The sequence below is a fragment of the Heloderma suspectum genome, chromosome 3 (genome assembly GCF_057233095.1).
Source record: "Heloderma suspectum isolate Gila_16-S chromosome 3, 16-S_ref, whole genome shotgun sequence".
Taxonomy (NCBI): Eukaryota; Metazoa; Chordata; class Lepidosauria; order Squamata; family Helodermatidae; genus Heloderma; species Heloderma suspectum.
The window spans coordinates 225,777,792-225,796,117 of record NC_139460.1 but is presented as its reverse complement, the minus strand read 5'-3'; the positions used below and the strand labels follow the sequence as shown (position 1 = coordinate 225,796,117).

General features: G+C 42.2%; 1 protein-coding gene across 2 annotated transcripts in view; it reads left to right on the top strand.

Annotated features, from left to right (window-relative positions):
• The window catches only part of PDE6C (phosphodiesterase 6C), a 70,297-nt gene that overhangs the window by 35,436 nt on the left and 16,535 nt on the right, over positions 1-18,326 (top strand). For both annotated transcript variants that reach the window (XM_084845843.1, XM_084845844.1), the window contains exons 2-12: positions 2,185-2,337; positions 3,164-3,253; positions 3,991-4,131; positions 4,950-5,024; positions 5,116-5,180; positions 5,273-5,339; positions 9,958-10,005; positions 10,184-10,333; positions 12,559-12,702; positions 12,796-12,864; positions 17,775-17,921. In XM_084845843.1, coding sequence (XP_084701969.1) covers positions 2,185-2,337; positions 3,164-3,253; positions 3,991-4,131; positions 4,950-5,024; positions 5,116-5,180; positions 5,273-5,339; positions 9,958-10,005; positions 10,184-10,333; positions 12,559-12,702; positions 12,796-12,864; positions 17,775-17,921 — 1,149 coding nt within the window. The remainder of the gene's footprint in view (positions 1-2,184; positions 2,338-3,163; positions 3,254-3,990; positions 4,132-4,949; positions 5,025-5,115; positions 5,181-5,272; positions 5,340-9,957; positions 10,006-10,183; positions 10,334-12,558; positions 12,703-12,795; positions 12,865-17,774; positions 17,922-18,326) is intronic.

The window sequence follows — 18,326 nt, the reverse complement described above, 5'->3', positions numbered from 1 at the left end:
ATTCAAGGGCTTCTCCACATGGGGCTTTTATCCTGTGATTGGGATTGGTCACGCACAAAAGTTTGCAGGTCCTTTACACGATGTTGTCAACTTCCAGCGCCTCTCCCACACTTTCCGATCATTTCTGCAGCTTTATTTGAAACAGAAATAATGCCATTTCACTTCTCTGGAAGACTAAAACCATGCCATTTTTCTTCAATGGATGTAATTAAGTCTGGCCTAATGAGAAAGGAGACCATCCCACTTCCGTTTTTTCTCCCACCTTGAACACTGGATATAACCATCAATGTCACGGGTGAATTCTTCCAGAGAATGCATCTGTTGGTCAGGCAAAGTGTGTGTGTGTGTGTGTGTAAGGGTGAGGGTGTACTCTGAAGTTGTTCATTGACTCTCATGGTATCTTCCAAGGATAATGTGAATACAACGTTCTACCAGCCTGATGTCCAAATAAGGAGAGTCTCTACCCCTTTGGGCTATTGGTAGCCTTCAGCAACAACAATTAACTAATCATATTTGGAAGAAAGAGTTCATTATCTTTTAACCTTATGGGAATAGGTTTGCAAATAGGACATTTCTGGGACTGACTTGCCTTTGTTTTCATGACCTTGGTCTTCATCAGTTAATTGGACCCATTCTGTTATAACTTACTACCTAGGCAGCATTTCATTATTTCACGCAATTAGTTGCAACACCTTGTAAACTGTCCCATCTCTGAGAAAAGCTGATTTATTTCATGAAATGGCTCTTTTTCATAAGAATCTAAATAGAAATATAGTATACCTCAGAATAGTATGAAAGACTGTGACTAGGTCACCTGCATGCCTGTTCAGTCTGCTGTCAGGTGTGATTGATGGGTGACTTCAAGGTCCAGCACTTCCTTCTGATGGTTCTTCATCTTTAAACAAGACTTGGACCAGACAGCCCTCCAAACAGAAGACACCTTCAAAGTAGAGGACAGTCCTCTGGCAGCCCTTCAAACAGGACTGTTCCCTGTAAAAAGGCCATATGGCCACCCTACCATCAACCCATAGGGCATCCTTCCCCCGACCTCCAGATGTTTTGCACTATAACTCCCAGTATTCCTGACCATTGGCCATGCTGGCTGGGGCTGATGGTAATTGTAGTGTAAAACATCTGTAAAACACCACTTCGGTCTGCCATAGGCAGTAGTCATTGTAATATAAATTAAAGTGTCCCTTTCTTTGTTCTGCTGTTCAATAATTACTTTATTTTGTGTTTTATTATTTTAACAGTATTTCACATGGACTATATATTGAAATGTTCTGGAAAATGCAACTTCTTACTTTGAGTTGAAAAGTGTGCACATGTTGGTGCACACATGCCTGAGTTCAACTTTTCTTCCACTCTTTTTGGAAGAGAGAGCAGCCCTGTGCAGATGTTCAGTTTATGAGCAAATGAACCTGGAGCGGAATGGGTCAGAATCGTGCCTGCTTGCCCCACCTCCAACCTCCACATGTTGAAGGAGCCTGGACATGATCTGCACGCTCCATTTTTACAGGGTACAGATTGCCAGTGGAGGCTGGTAGCTCCGATTTTGGTGGGCTGTGAATGCATTCTGGGTTTCAGTCAGAACCAGACAGAACTCAAAAGGAGCTGTCCAAGGTGCTGAACCTATTTGGGGTTTGTGGTTCAACGCCTTGGATAGCTCCTTTATAGTTCTGGCTGAAACCCAGAATGGATTCACAGCCCCACTGAAGGGAGCCTATGCATGTTTGGGTATATGAATGTAGACGTCTGTGCAAATGGCACCTCCAGTGCACAGTGAGTCATAGGATGGCCAGTAGGAGTAACCTCGATCCTTGTTGCCGATGTGTCCCGTTCTACACAAAATGAATGCAAAAGGCATATGAATTGGTTGATCCATAAATATATTGCTATGTGCAGATGCAAGATTGACCTGTACAAGATTCACGAAATCAACATTTCCCTCTGGTGGTGGTGAGTCCATGCAGCACCATCAACAGAACATGATGGTATCATTGTGTGACCTTGTGGAGCATATTCCTTCTGACTCAGTTCTCCATTCTGAGGGAAGAAATGTGATCTTCCTCTGACAGATCATGAACAACAAACACAGCAAATTAGAATTTCAAATTGAAAGTGCCAAATAAATTACTAGTAGTAATATTTGAAAAGCTAATGAACCGCTCCTGTTTGTTTCAGAATAACCATTTCTCTGACTTTGTGGATAAAAAAACTGGCTATACAACTGTCAATATGCTGGCAACTCCAGCATTGCAGGGCAACGAAGTTCTTGCTGTGTTCATGGTACTGAACAAGCAAAATGCCCCCGAATTCTCTAAAGAGGATGAAGATGTAAGTACAGACATTCTTTTTAAAAAGGAACACAGTGGTCCTCTTAACAATAAGAAGTAAGACAGGGATGAACTGCTGCTGTTCTTAACTACAGCAACAAGCCACCCAGCCCGTGTTCGCACATTGCGATAAGTCGTGGTGCCCGCCCACCGCATTTTGAATATTCACAATGGTGGCTGGCATGCGCTGCAATGGGAATCATGCAAACCAACCCATGGAGTCCAGTGAGTGACCTCAGATCACCTGCTATTATGGGTGCTTCTAGACAGCGGGGTCCTAGTGCTAACAATCAGGAGGCATGCCACAGCTATTCTATCTTTTCTTCCGTAACGGATTTTCTGCAGGAAGCAAAAAAGACAGAAGAAGTGGTGGGAAAGTAAGTGGATGATGATGACATTTGGAACCCCCTTAAAATTTAATGGATGAGGTGGGGCGATTGTGTATTAAAAGCCTTATCTGGAAGCATCATACAACACTGCAAAAACAGTGCGAACCTATACTTGGCTACTCAGAAGGAAGTCCCACTGAGTTCAGTGGGCTTCCTCCCAGGTAAATCAGTATAGGATTGCAGCCTTAGTGGGTACTGGTCTGTCAGAATCCTCATGCATGTGGCTCTGGTCTTTCAAGGAAGAGTGTGATATAAATCTGAAAAAAGATATGGGCTATAATCCAGCCAAAGTTACATACTCTTGAGGCCCATTGGTTTCAACAGTAACAAGACAACCATGTGCTTAAGTATACAATGAAATCAGGAAAACTCAAAGCATTTAATTTTGTCTGGCTAATGTCCATGATAATTTGTTTTATATTTGGTTTTTCATTGCAGGTCTTTACCAAATACATTAATTTTATTTTGATTGCTTTAAAACAATACCACACCACATACCTGTACAATATTGAATCCAGGAAAAGCCAGGTAAAGTATTATTTATTAATTTAACAAAGGGTGCAATTCTATGCATGTTTAGACAGAACAAGTCCTAGAACTCCCAGTGTTTCCCAGCAAGCATGTTTTCAGTCTAAACATGAATAGGATTGAGCCCTAAATGTGAAGTCAAGGAAAGTCCCCATTACCTATTTTTATTGCTACTATTAATGCTTTTATATACCTATCAGAACCTTAAGATCTTCTTCACCCTTCTCCGTGCATCCACTCCAAGTCTATGCCACCAGGGAGAGATCCTTTTCAGTGGTAGCACTACGGTTGTAGAATATTCTCCCCAGAGAGGCTTGCCTGGCACCTTCTTAATGGTAATTTCGGTGCCAGATGAAGACCTTTTTATTTTCCTGTACCTTTTAATATGGTGATCTTAAGGCTGATGATTTTAATCTACTGTTTTTATCTGTATTTTTTTAAATCTTCCCTGCGTTGCAATTTGTTGCTTTTTGGCTACTGTATTTTATTATTGTAGTTCAATATTTTATGTTTTGTGAGTTGCCCAGAGATGTTGGTATGGGTCATCCTATATAAATATCATTATTACTAATAATAATAATTCATAGTGGCTCCAGCAAATGTAAAAAAAAGAAAAAGTTGCAGATAACTTGATTGTGCCACATTCTCTCATATGTAGTTTCTGTGTTCTGTCAGAAATGTCACCCAAACTTTTAAATATTATTTCCGCATTTTCTCTTTCTCTCTCTCTTAAATAGATGCTTTTGTGGTGTGCCAACAAAGTATTTGAAGAACTTACAGATATTGAGCGACAGTTTCACAAAGCACTGTACACTATTCGAGGGTATTTAAACTGTGAAAGATATTCTGTTGGTCTGCTGGACATGACCAAAGAGAAGGTTACTATAATTTTATTTACCATGAGAAAAAATGTAACCGCACATCCCCATTGCTAGACCCCTGTCTTTACTTGAATTAAAGGAATGGGAAATTTAAAATATGGCTGCAAGCCTGCTTACTTGAAAGTGAACTCCATCAAAAGCAATAGGACTTGCGTCTTAAGTTAAAATATATTTAGACTGGGAATGTTATTTCTCTTTCAGAAAGCTGACATGTGGGACAAAGGTTGCCCATCCAGAAATGCCCTTTGCCCCTTCTGAGTCTCTCCCCCACCCCAAATTTTCTGGTGCTGCCACGGCAGGCAAGGCTATATAATCCTGTGTATGGTTCAGCCACTTAAATCTAATTTAACACATGGACCTATGGCCCAATCGGAGTCTACCAGGAAAAGATCCTTCAGTGTGGCAGCCCCCTTTCTTTGGAACTCCCTGCCCCTGGAGGTCAGGCAGGCGCCAACACTGTCTTGCTTCCGGCACCTCCTGAAAACAGTTCTGTGCCGAGCAGCATTCCTTAAATGACCAGCCACTGGTTTTATTGGCATTTTTAATGATTTTAATATGGTGTTTTAATCTTTTATATTTTTTACTATTGTACTTCTTGTGTTCACCGTTCTGGAATCTGTTTGGATGGGGAGTGGTATACAAATGTTGTAAAATAAATAAATACATAATTGACTTCCATAGGATTGAAACAACCTAACAGTGCACAGGGTCAGAGACCAAATCTCTGTTTTCTACTGTCTTGGTCACTTTGGAAGCCATTTTAAGTAGCCACTCCTCTTGGAACTTCTTACTAATTTGTATGTGATTATTTCCAGGAATTCTATGATGAATGGCCAATGAAGCTGGGAGAAGCAGAGCCTTACAAAGGACCAAAAACGCCTGATGGCCGAGTGAGTAGAATTCTTTCATCTGTCCAAAACACAATTTTTGCAATGCTGCATGCTTACAGATTATTACATTGCTTTCTCCCCTTGCATTTAGGAAGTCAACTTTTATAAGATAATTGATTACATTTTACATGGAAAAGAAGAAATCAAAGTCATTCCGTGAGTGCTTATTCTCATCTTGTTAGATAGTAGTACTTAGTTGTGCTTGTTAATGCTAAATGTACTCATTTTATCTCATTCTCTCCCTCAAGGACACCTTCTATGGACCACTGGTGTCTTTCTAGTGGTCTGCCAACATACGTTGCTGAAAATGGATTTGTAAGTGTCAACGTTTAATTTTATACAGCTCTGTGGGTGTTTGTGTCACGTATGTGTGTTTTTGTGTTTGATTTTTATTTTTATTTATTAAAAGGATTGTTAAACAAATCAACCACAATTTGAAACTGTAGATTATGCAAACCGGGTCTCGATTTAGTTCCTGCTGTAACATGTTCTATACAAGTAGCCTCCAGTGTAACATTTTCGGGCTACTGTATTGATGCTTCTGTCATTCACCCTACTGACAAAAAAATAAATGTAATTCACGATTGCACCTGCTCCAAAAACAAAGCAGGAACTTCAGGCCTTTTGGGGACTTCTCAGTTTCGACCATGTGTTTCTTCCACAAAAGGCTACCATTGCTGAGCCACTGCATCACTTGCTGGGAAAAGGAGTTCCATGGAAATGGACCAGCCACCATGAGAATGCTTTCCAGAATGTCAAACACCTGTTGAGTTCAAATTCTGTTCTTGTACATTATGATGGAAAAAAAACACTAATCCTTACTACTGATGCTTCTTCTTATGGGGTTGGTGCTGTGCTAAGCCACACATTTCCAGATGGTACAGAGGCACCAACTGCTAATTATTCAAAGACGATGTTATCCACTGAAAGGAACTTTGCATGGATTGACAGAGAAGCCTTGGCTGTTATTTCAGGAGTCAAAAAGTTCCACAACTATCTCTATGGCCATGCTTTTGAAATACGCATGGACCACAAGCCTCTTCTAGGAATATTCTCTCCTGGTAAGCCTACTAACACCCCGTATACAGCGCTAGAGCATTCAGCACAATGCTTATGATTATACTCTTGTCTACAAGCCAAGAAAGGCAATAACTAATGCCAATGGATTGAGTCAGGCACCACTTCAAATTCCAGATTTTGTTATACCTCTTCCACTAGAAGTCTTGATGCTTGAAGCCCTTCCTGACCCACCTCTTCAGGCTGATCAAATTGCTAAGCTGACTGCTCAAGATCCTGTACTGGCATGTGCCAGAAGAATTTAAGCCATTCAAATGCTGTCAGCATGAGATGTCTGCCCATAAGAGATGTCTGCTATGGGGAAACCGTGTTGTTATTCCAGATAAGGGTCGTCAAACCATCTTAACTACGCTGCATGCAGCTCATCCAAGGATTGCTGGCATGAAAGCATTGGCCAGGAGCTATGTCTGGTGGCCCAGCATTGACTCAGATATTGAAAAAACTAAATGAGTGCAGTACTTGTCAAGCCACTAGGCACAATCCACCAAGGGCACCTATCTTTCCATGGGAAGTGACCAAGAAGCCTTGGTCAAGAATTCATATTGATTTTGCAGGACCATTTCACGGAAAAAACTTCTTGGTACATTCTTACTTGTTGCTCAACATGTTGCTCCTTGTGCAACAACAGGAGTCAGTCCTGCAGAGTTACTTATGGAAAGGAAAGGAAAGGAAAGGAAAGGAAAGGTTCCTCCAGTGCAAGCACCGGGTCATTACTGACCCCTAGAGGGACACTGCTTATCTAAAAACTTGCCTTGACCATTTTGACCCAGATTTCACTGAAGATTTACAAAGCAGATGGGATCAAGCTCTGGATGCTGCCCTCTCAGCTCCTACTCTCTGTTCATTTGCCCCACAAGATCAGGTGTTTGCTAAGAACTACGGTGCTAGACCATGGTGGGTTCCTTCCTCTATCACTGAGGTCACTGGACCTGTGTCATACAAGGTCCAGTGTGCAGATAGATCAGTGTAGCATTGCCATGTTGACCAGTTGAGAAGGCGTTCTGGCCAAAGTGGGCTGTCATCATCAGCAGAGGCAGCTGCTGAAGATTCTAATTGGAACTGATGTGTTTGTCTCACCACCAGCTGAAACACCAGAACCACTAAGTGATGGTAGCAATACTCCTTCCTTACCTATGGCAGTTACTGAAAGGAAGTCATCTGAGCAAACTACACCTACTAGACAAGTGCAGAGACTGTGCTGTGAAAGGGTACCTCCTCATTGGTTGGAAGACTATGATAGCTAAGAGGGGAGGAATGTTATGCATCTGGGTGGGCGGGTACTATGGCTTAGTCATTGTTTTGAACCTTGGCATCTCCTGTAGAGCTGGGAGTAGCAACAGTGGATGGAGCTTCTGCTAAGTTAGTCAGTTCTGTGTGTGCTGAATTAAAGAACAGTTGTGTTTGAGGCCTAATGATTCTGCAGTCATTCCTTCTACCTATACAACAGCTACCTTTTCATTAACTTTTGTACTTTTTCCAGCTTTTCATAAACAACCAACAAATTCCAAAAGCAGGCTTCAAAAATTTCCCACCCTAGCAAGGATCCCCAAACTGTAAGAAGAGGCATGAATGGAGGGGGGGGGGGGAGGTACAAGGTTCTCTGTCTGCTCTCCTTATTGTGAGCCTTGGATTTGGAGGGTGGGGGTGGGCAAGGTGCCCTCAGTAGGCTTAGCCCAATTTACCTGAAAGAGACAGGGCATGCACACCACACACACAAATGTGATTTGCTCCCTCTGAGCTGGTCGAGTGCTCCATTCAAAGTGAGAACATTGGTGCTGTTTGGGCAGTATACCCTAAGGAATCCTGGGCCTCCATCAAATGCCCAGGCTTTTTCTGAAACCAGCTTTGATAAGGAGAAGTACCAAAATGTGCTGTCTCCCATTATACACAAGCAAGAACCTTGATCCTTGGTAAATGCTTGTATCAATGAAGAAGTCCTCTAATTTTTACAAGAAAATTGGATCCCTAGAGGCCATTTCCCAGACCTCAAGGGTAAAAACAGACATTATTTTAAATGTGTGTCTTACAGCTATTCCTTTTTATTTTTACTCTAGAATAGGGGCAGTGGTGCCAATCCAGATCTTAAGGCCCCCCCAACCTCCCATGTTACGTCCAATCTCGATCGAGCGTTGTGTCAAAATGACACACATGAAGTAGCTGCCAAACACACATTTAAAGTTATGTCTGTTTTGACTCTAAAACACACCTTTGCAACATTACGCTAACCCATGGTTTCTTTAACCCATGGTTAGTTGCCCTAACAGACCATAGTCTGGTTTCTCAATCCCTGGATTGTTTGTTTCCCCACTCGTTTGCCTGCTCCCCAGTGCTGGCTCCAGGATTTTGAGGGCCCTTGGGCAAAGCATCTTCAGTGGGTCCTGTCCCTCAGTGAATCTACCTTCTCACCGCCATTTTCACCAGCAGCAAACCGTTGGTTGTTTTTCTGGGTTGTTCAGGGTTAACAAACCATGGTTTGTTAGAACGGCTGGGTTCACACATCATGACAATCCAGAATTCAACAACCCATGGGTTAAATAAAGCATGGGTTTGCATTATGTGCAAACCAGGTCAGTGGCCCAGTTTGAGCTATCATTGTGGCTTGTTTAAGCTGTGGTGCATGCTGGGTAAAATTTGCATAACCGGTGCAGCCATGGCTTGTCATGTTGGCCCTGGACAGCATGGCTTGTTTGAGGGGAACACAACTCTCAAGTAACCCATGGGCTGTTGTTGGGTTATTTGAGGGTTGTTTCCCCCTCAAACAAGCCATGCCCTCTTTCTTTGTCCCCATCCCCATCCCCTTTCCCCCAACCACCAATCATTTGGTGGTTTCCAAGGTTTTGTGCAGTTTTTTCCTCAATTCTAAAAGGATGAAATGCCTCTCCTAAGGCTCTCGTACTGTCAGTAGGAACTTTAAGCTAAAACATGCTGGTATTTGGGGGGTTTGGCCCTGCCCTTCCGACCGCTGGCCCCACCCACGACTGGGATGCAGTTTCCGAGAGCTTCTCCAAAATGGAATTCATCCCTTGGGTTGACAGAGGTTCTGTGCCCCTGATCTGGTATAACAAGAAGGATCAGCATGGAGGGAAACATCAACCATGGCACATAGCCATTGTATATTACCAGCTCCCTGGGGAAGCAGTGACCAAACGGGTAGTTTCAGACAAGGCTTTTATTATGAAATTGCACTATCTCATTCAAAGAATTTTACTGGTGGTCCAGATAACCTAGGGCTCCTTCACATGGAGCTTTTATCCTGCTATTGGGATTGCTCACTCACCGAAGTTTGCAGGTCCTTTTCATGACATCGTTAACCTCCAGGGCACATCCAGAGGTATTTCCTCGTTATTTTGTCTCAAAAAGATCCAGAACTAATGAACCATCTTCTTAACTTGGAATGTTACGCAACTAAAACAGCCACTAGTTGACGCTGTTTATTGTGTTCTATGGAGCCTTGAAAATTAAAAGCTTCCCCTCTCAGCAATCATGTGGTCACTGCCTGTGAGCCTGCAATAAATGCGGAAAGGCTCCAGAATGGGAGGACTGTGGGGGTTTACTTTAGTGTTAAGACAGCCATAGTCTTCCATTTGTAACCCTCCTGTATTTTCCCACTGCTTCTTCCTTTTTTTTTTTCTTACCACACACACACACACACACACACACACACACACAAAACCATTAAGGAGAAAAAGCCAGAATAATGTATTTTGCACAATATATTTTGATTGGTAGCAATAGGAGCTAACAGTCCGGAAGCATCGTAAGATAGAAGGGCAAGCCCTCTTCTTGGATGATCTATTGTAAAGGCCACCATTGAAATGTAGGAGCTTCTCTTTATTGTATTTCTTCCTCTCTCTAGATTTGTAATATGATGAATGCACCAGCAGATGAATACTTTACTTTTCAGGTAACATTTTCTTTTATTGTGTTAACAAATAAATAATACTGAGATAACGGTACTTTAGCACTTATTTTATATGATTTCAGTGCCAACTTTTATTTTTGCAGTTATGACACAGACACACAGATGTATTATCTTTTAAAAATAAGTATGTGGCATTGCCTTTTCTTTTGCTTTTGTGCAGAAAGAAGCTTTCGATGAGACGGGCTGGACTATTAAAAACGTCTTGTCTTTACCTATTGTCAACAAAAAGGAAGAAATTGTTGGCGTAGCAACATTTTACAACAGGAAAGATGGGAAACCCTTTGATGAATATGATGAACAGGTTACTGAAGTAAGCATAAAGTTGACTGATATTGCTAAGTTACAATCAGGCATGAGATGGAGAAATTACCTTTGTATGCTGAAGAGGCCTGCAAGCTTGGGTTTAATCAATAGATTAAAACTAGTTTTAACTAGTGGGCTTGTGAGTTAAGGTAGTGCTTGAACATACTGGTTCTGGGTTGTTGCTATAGTTGGAAGTTAAAATCTACAATATTAAATCTTACCCGCCCTTTGATATCTCAAGAGATATGTATATTGATATGTTGGTAATATGCACATTTATTTATTTAAACTATTAATTCGTTAAAAGACAGATGGTTAATCAACCAAGCATTCTTCAATGGGTTGATAGCACAAATTCTGAAATATTCTGATTTGAAATATTTGCAATAATACTATGTGCTTGGGATGCCTCTGCGATGTTGCATAAATTTCCATTTCATGATTTCTTGGGACAGTAGTTGGCATAATACAACCTATCCTAGGCATTTAATGTGCTTTCATAGTAAGTCTGAAGACTGGGATATCAAGGTCATTCCTATTCAAGTTGGTGTTAGTTCTTATCAAAGCTGCTTGCAATGGTTTGGATCTAAAGACATGAGAGCAAAACAAGTTTGCTCATTAGTGCTGCTCAAGCACTAGTGGAGGACGCAGCGTAACAAAGTATCAGGAGCTGTATCACAGTGTGCAAAAGGATCACACGACTTTATATCCAGATATGGAGTTCATGCAGTTCCAAGTGGAGAGAGAGTCCTAATGGCTGCAGTGCGAAGAGTTCACCCGTGGAAAGGAAAGCGAGGCTTGCTTTGCCCTTGGGCTTGGGGACTTAAAGTGGCCATACTCACAAGTGGTTGCATCAGTGGAGAATTGCATGGCAGCAGGGAACTGCGTTTGGTCCCATCATTAGGTTTTGTTTTGTGCACATGTAAGGGATTTAAACTCAAAACAGTTAAAGAGATGGAGGAAAAGCATCTAGAAATAAATATTTTTTGTGAATACAGTTGGGTAAGGATTTGTGGAAACAGAAGAACTGAAAATGGATTTCAGTTCACTTTGCTTGTGCAATGTTCTCTTATGAAATTGGCATAGTGCTTACAGAAGGGCACCTTTGCAGCCAAGCCATTGAAACATTTACAACACCTATACAATTAGGCAATTAGGGGAAACCATTCTTTCAGCCCTAAACATAAGGGGTGACATCAAATGCTGCACAAGCTGACTTCTGCTCATGCAAAGGGACTTCCCCTTCCTCTCCTCCTCACTGCAACCCACCCAAATCTGCTTCAGAAATTTGTGGGGCACATAGAGGATTGCAGGGACCCTGAATCTGTTCCAGCAGTGGTGTCCATTCTGCTGGCAGATGGATAAAGTTGGAAACAACCCATAATATATACAATAGGAGAAAACAAAACACTCCTATAATATTAGGGATTCATTCTAGCTATGACCATCAGGCAAAAGCCCACTACTGACATGCTGGCCTCATCCATATGTATGTTAATAGACGTTTAGATGCCCACCTTATATGGGAAATCTTATTGGACACCTGGGTACCAATGACTTTTCCTGACAGAGGGTGAAATGCAGTTACTATCTGTATACTTGGATGGGGCTCTGGAATGTGACTAGACCTCTGATTGCTGTGTGATTAATATTGTGCTTCTCCACATTGAGGCTCTTTATCCCACAGTTTTACTGAGGCTTCTGCTTCTGGATTCTTTGTGGGATTAAGATTGGCCCTCTACATGAGCTTCCCTCCCCCCCTTCACCCCCCCAATTTGTCTGCGAGATCTATATGTTTCATTATATAGCCACTAGATGGCGCTGTTTTTAAATAGCATCATATCCTCTTTTCACATACAAATTCAGACTGATTGAAAGCAAATCTCATTATTTCCTTTCAACTTAAGATGTGGAAATGCTCAGAAAACACTAGAGAGGAGCTGGAGATAAGAGCCCACAAACTTCCATGAGTAACCAGTCTCAATCACAGGATAAAAACTCAGTGTGGAGAAGCCCATAATGACTTACTGAATCCTTCTTTCCTTCCTCATATGGGGCCAAATCTGAGGGGCCTGTTATTGTATTGTTCAACAAATCACATCCATAATCACATCCATATTCACAACTAGTATTTCACATTGCGCTTGGGTGTGTGTCTTCCCAATACTTGGAATAAACTGTGTAAACCAAATTGAAGTACCTAAATAGTTTTATTTCTTTGCACCGTTTCAGATGCTTACACAGTTCCTTGGGTGGTCTGTTTTAAATACTGACGCATATGACAAAATGAATAAGCTTGAAAACAGGAAAGACATTGCTCAGGAAATGCTGATGTACCAGACAAAGGCAACAAAGGATGAAATTCAGACCATATTAGTGAGTTCTGTCCAGTTCTAGAGAATGGAAGTTGTAGGATCCTATCATAGGATCGATTGAACTCAGTTTCTTTCATTTGCTTTTTGTTGTTAGAAATACAAAGAAAAACTAAATGTAGATAATATTGAAGACTGTGACGAGAAGCAACTTATCAAAATTTTGGTAAGTAGTTATGTGTATACTTTTATCTCATATTTGATATTTGTTATATCAAAAGCATTCCATCATGCGTGTGTGTGTGCGTGCGTGCGTGTGTGCGTGTGTAAAATATCCCATACCTGCAAGGATCCACAGGTCAGGGCATGTGATCTTGAAGCAGTAATCCATGCAGTATTCCTATTAACTCAAGAGAAGCTACCTGACGTAAGATAGCACAGGGAAGATCTTTACAATTTGTTTGGTTCTGGCATTTATATGGCAAATTCTTGGATTGGCTAGACAGCTGCAGGGTTTTTTTTTTTTGTTTTCCTTTTGCATGAATAGACTCTTTCGACTGAGTTATCTGGAATTACTTGCTCTCCAGGGACCTTTCTCTGATATATCGGTTCTCTGCCTGTGATACACTTTAATCTGGATTATATAGGTTGGGGTTAGGAAGTATCAGACAATGTGAATGATCCTGCCATTGGGCAGTGATTGGACTGGATAAGTTTAGTTTCTTCCACCTGTCTGATTCTGCGATGTCAACTACCAAGGTGTCAGCAACATTTCTTTGACTCTACATTCCCAATAGGAGGCTGCATCTTTTGCTACTTATGCATAGTGTAACATGATAGAAGGAGCCCTAATCGGCTTGTTGCTCTAGCTGTGATAAGACAGATCACTCAGTGTGCTTCCCTATAAGAAGTGTTTGGAGGACTTTTGTATTTCAAGAAGACCCAGGGCCGCCACTGCAAATAGAGTCCACATGTTTTTTTCCTTATGTTATCATGTTCATGTTGTGTACATGCAGTATAACAGATGTGTCAGGATTTCATGATAGTTGTTTCCCAGTGGTGCCAGCCAGTTGTGTGGCATGAGAGTGAGGAAATGCACATGTTATCATGGCATGGGGAGAAAGTATCAGGGTGGAAACTGAGCCGATAGAACCCCAGAGCAGTTCTGATTCTGAGGAGGAACAGCAATCCATGGGAGAGGAGCGCGCTCATCTCTCACAGGCACAGCAGCTGGCAGAGATTCCTCCTGCTGGCATTCCTGAGATAGATAGTGACCCTGGCAGCGAGAGAGTGCGGGAGGGGGGCTTGCTGGACACTCAACGCCGACGCTGGGAGCGAAGACAGTTGGAGGGTGCAGAAAGGAGGCGTAGCGCTTGTTTGGCGTGCAAGCAACGGTCGCGTCCCGAGGACCCAAGGGAAAGAGGGAGGATCTCTTCCTAGCCCATAAGTTCAGGGTCTTCCCATGATTCTCCTTCAAATGGGGATCAACTGCCTAACCTGGAGCATAGGCTACACTGCTATCTTTTCCCCAGTGCTGTTCCTTGCTTAGTCGCTGGTGATTAGCATCTGAAAGAGTCATTAAGTTGTAAAAGGATTAAAGCCTTGAAAAGAATCCTTTTGTCTGTGTCTTGAGTTAGCTATTGGAGTAGACTGAAAGAGGCCACCAGCATGCTCCTGACAGAAAACACTTTTACAGGAGAAAAGGGGTGAATTTAACACAAGAACACCATTTTCACCCATAGTCCATGACTCCTGTAACAGAGGTGGGCAGACTTTAGGCTTGCAAGGATCTACTTTGTTTTTTACAAGTATCCCAAGATCCACCACTTGGAGCCAGATGAAAAAGACACAAACTTAAAATTAAAGAATTCTGAGCTCAGGGATTTGTTTTGAGTACCAGGATGGAACAGAGCACACAGTCCTTCCACACAGAACCCATGCCTAGTTAGTTACCCCAACCGTTTTTATTTCAGTAGTATAATTTTCAGTGGGGTAGGGAATCATTTTGTTGTTATTCTTGTTAAATAATTGGGAGCTAGAAATCCTTAACAGTCTACTGCAAATCATCCAGAGATCTAACAGATCTACATTCTGACCATCCAATGCATCAAATGAACAAAAATCTAACTAGAACCTTTCTATCACCAAATATATTACATTTCTACATTTTGGATTCCTAAAGTTTGAATTTTAATACATTGGGTTGCTTTTACATTGCTCCTTTCTTCCATCTAAAATGCAGGATGCCCCTATTTTTCTCCACCTATCTGAATGCAACGTTAGACTGAAAATCTCCAGAAGTGAATGCAAATAGCTTCCTGATGGTGGAGGGCATCTGGACATATGGCCTGATCTCTTGTGCATGGCCACATACAACAGCTTTATCCTGTTAGGAAGCTGGAAATCCAAGCTTGTTAATGGGATAAAGCAGGTGCTGCATCTTAAAAATGCCATTGCTCCAGGGCTGGCTGACTCCTGCCCTTTACCCTGGGACCAGAGTAAAAATAAGGGGGAACCTACTTGATTGCAAAGATGATGGTGATGATGATAGCAGCATTTTGACATCATTTTTGTAATTGTATTTGTAACTATGTTTTGCACACGTTATACTCACTGCCAAACAATAGTCCTATTGGGGAAGGACCAGCCACTATAAAATATATGTAGATTTTAGGTTTTGTTTTGCTACAGAACCTGCCTTGGTTGCCCTGCTGGACGACCTATGTCAGAAGAGAGACAGGGGAAGTATGATCCTGTTGAGGGCGTTTGATACCATAAGTCATGGCATCCTTCTGGATGGGTTGTTCGGATTGCAAGGTGGAGGCCCCATCTTATGGTGGTTCTGCTCTAGTATGGATGGTGGATTCCAGATGCCAGTGCTGGAGGACCACTGTTTGACTCCTTGCCATGTATGCTATGGCATCCCATAAGGTTCAGTCTTCTCCCCTGTGCTTTTAACATGTGCATGAAAACACTGAATAAAGTCATCCAGAGATTTCAGGTGAGGTACCATCAATATGTGGAGGACACCCAGCTCTGTTTCTAGTGGAAGTGCTCAACCAGTGCTTGAGCATGGTGATGGACTGGATAAGGGTCATCGAACTTAGGCTCAATTCAGATAAGACGTAAGAGCTGTTGGCAGGTAGTTTGTCTGCCTGGTAGAGTGGTATCCCCCGTTTTGAACAGAGTTGCGTTCTCTCTGAAGGAAAATGTTCACAGTTTGGGATGGACAGACTAGCCTGGCTTCAATGATCCATGCGCTGGTCACCTCCAGGTTAGACTACTGCAGTGTTATATGTGGGGCTGCCTCTGAAGAAACTGCAGTTAGCTGAGAATATAGTAGCAAGGCTGTTAACTGGGACCATGTGTTGTGAGCATGTCATGCTGGTGCTTCATCCACTGCATTGTCCCCCAATCCCCAGTCAAAGTGGTGCTCTTGACCTTTAAAGCCCTTTACAGCTTGGGTCCAGGGTATCTGAAGAACTGTGTTTGTTTCCACATGTGCCTGTCCATACTGTGAGATATTCATCACAGGCCCTTCTCTGGGTTTTCTCACCATTCGAGGGGGGAGGGCACATAGCTACTGGAGAGAGGGTCTTTTCTGTGGCAGTGCCCAGCTTTTGAATGCTTTCCTCAGAGAAGGCCATCTGGCATCCCCTCTGACATTTCTCCAGTGCTAGGCAAAGACATTTTAATTTTCCCAAGCTTTTTCACTTTTTAATTTTTGTTGGTCTGTTTTATTTGGACATTGGTTTTATAGAGCTGCTGTTTTTAGCTTATTCATAGATACAAAGGTAAACTGAAATGCAATAGCTCAGTGGAATCAGTGGGTGCGAGTAGAAATGAATGAGAACAGAGTCTGTGATATTGAGGCAGTAAGGGCAGAAGCAACCAATTCTGATGGTGGAGGAACATGGTCAAAATGAACCATCATGGCTGCAACAGTTCCTTACAGCAGTGTCCTCTGTACCTTTTAGGTTATGCACCCCTTTGCAAATTGTCTAATTTAAGGCTAGAGAAATGCAATAGATTTTAAGAAAGTTAGGAGCGGTGTTCAGCTTCTCATGGTATGCATACACCAGGGGCGCCAAATCTGGCACTCCTGGGGTCTTAATCCCACCCTCCAGGGTTCCCCAGATGTCCACGACCCCTTCCCCCGGTCTCCCCCCTTTCATCCCACCCACCCATTGTTTGGTGGTTTCCCAGCTTTGGAGCTTTACCCATTCTGAAAGGTTGAAATGCCTCTCCTAAGGCTGAGTTACTGGCTGTAAGAGCCCTAAACCAAAATATGCTGGTGTTTTTTGCGGCTTGGGCTCCTTTTGCTTTTGGTCCCACCCACGACTGGAATGCAGCCTCCAAGAGCTTCTCCAAAATTGAATTTGGCCTTCAGATGGAGGTTCCCCACACACACACACACACACTTTTGTCCTACTGTTGGGTCTAATCAAATAGCTTTTATGGGTTTTCAAATGAAGAAAACTCTGTTTGACCAGAGGTGGAAATGGAATAAGTATACACATCAATAAGCAGCAATCCCTCTTTTGCCTTCAGCTATCTAAGGGTAAAGTATCTTCTTCTCCAGCCAAAACCAGGCCTGCGCAACTTGTGACCCACCAAGCTGAATGTAGCTCATCAGTCCAGCAAACCTTCCATTTTTCCTGCTTTGCCTGGGACTGCAAAAACTGTGTGCGTGCGTGCATGTGTGAAATAAAGTTCAAGTATATGGCAGGGCACAATGCATGTTTGGTGAGCTACGTTCAGTCTGGTGAGTCACAAATTGTGCCTTGATCTATATTGTACTGTCCACCTATAATGAATAGTCTAAGTACATCATGTTGCCCAACTGGAGTGTATGCCTCAGCTTTTTACATGCAACTCACAAGGAAACATCATCCCACAAATGCAGAAACCTACTTCTGTCTCTTTAAAAATAATTTGGAAGTATTGAGTAGCTTATTATGCAAAGCTATTTTTTTCTAAAAGTGTTGTTTGAAACACAAGAGCTGCATATATGCAAGATCTTGATTCCAAGCTGTTGGCAAGGCAACACTCCCACACTAAAGTTAAAAGCTGAAAAATTAAACCTGCTTAATCTGTCACATGTCAAACTGAGGCGATCTAATTTTTTCCCAACAGAAAGAGGAACTGCCTGATCCAAGCACTGTAGAACTTTATGAATTTCACTTCAGTGACTTCCCCATTACAGAACATGAGTTAATCAAGTGTGGGATACGACTGTTCTTTGAGATAAATGTTGTGGAAAAGTTCAAAGTTCCAGCAGAGGTCAGATTGATTTCGCCTTGTTTTCATAAGGCCTGTTCCATATGATACAAATGACACATCATCACCTTTGCATATCTATATTTATTCCACAGCAGCGGCAGCCAATGTTTCTGGCAAGTGTGCCCACAAATTGAGTCTTTAATATGAGATAGATCCATTCTTGTGTGAACATTCTTGTGTGAACATTCAGCCCTTGTGCTTTGGGATGGACTTGCCTCTAGTCTACTAAGCTAGGCAACAGCCAGTAGCGCAACACAGAACAGGCAGGTTGGAGTGTGGGCTTGATTCTGTGCCAGAGACAGGCCCATAGGCTAAAGTTAGAGATGGCTGAAAGAAGATGGAGCATAAATGGGAGTTTGCAAAGCTAAAAAATAAGGAAACTTTGAAAAATGAAAAACAATTAAA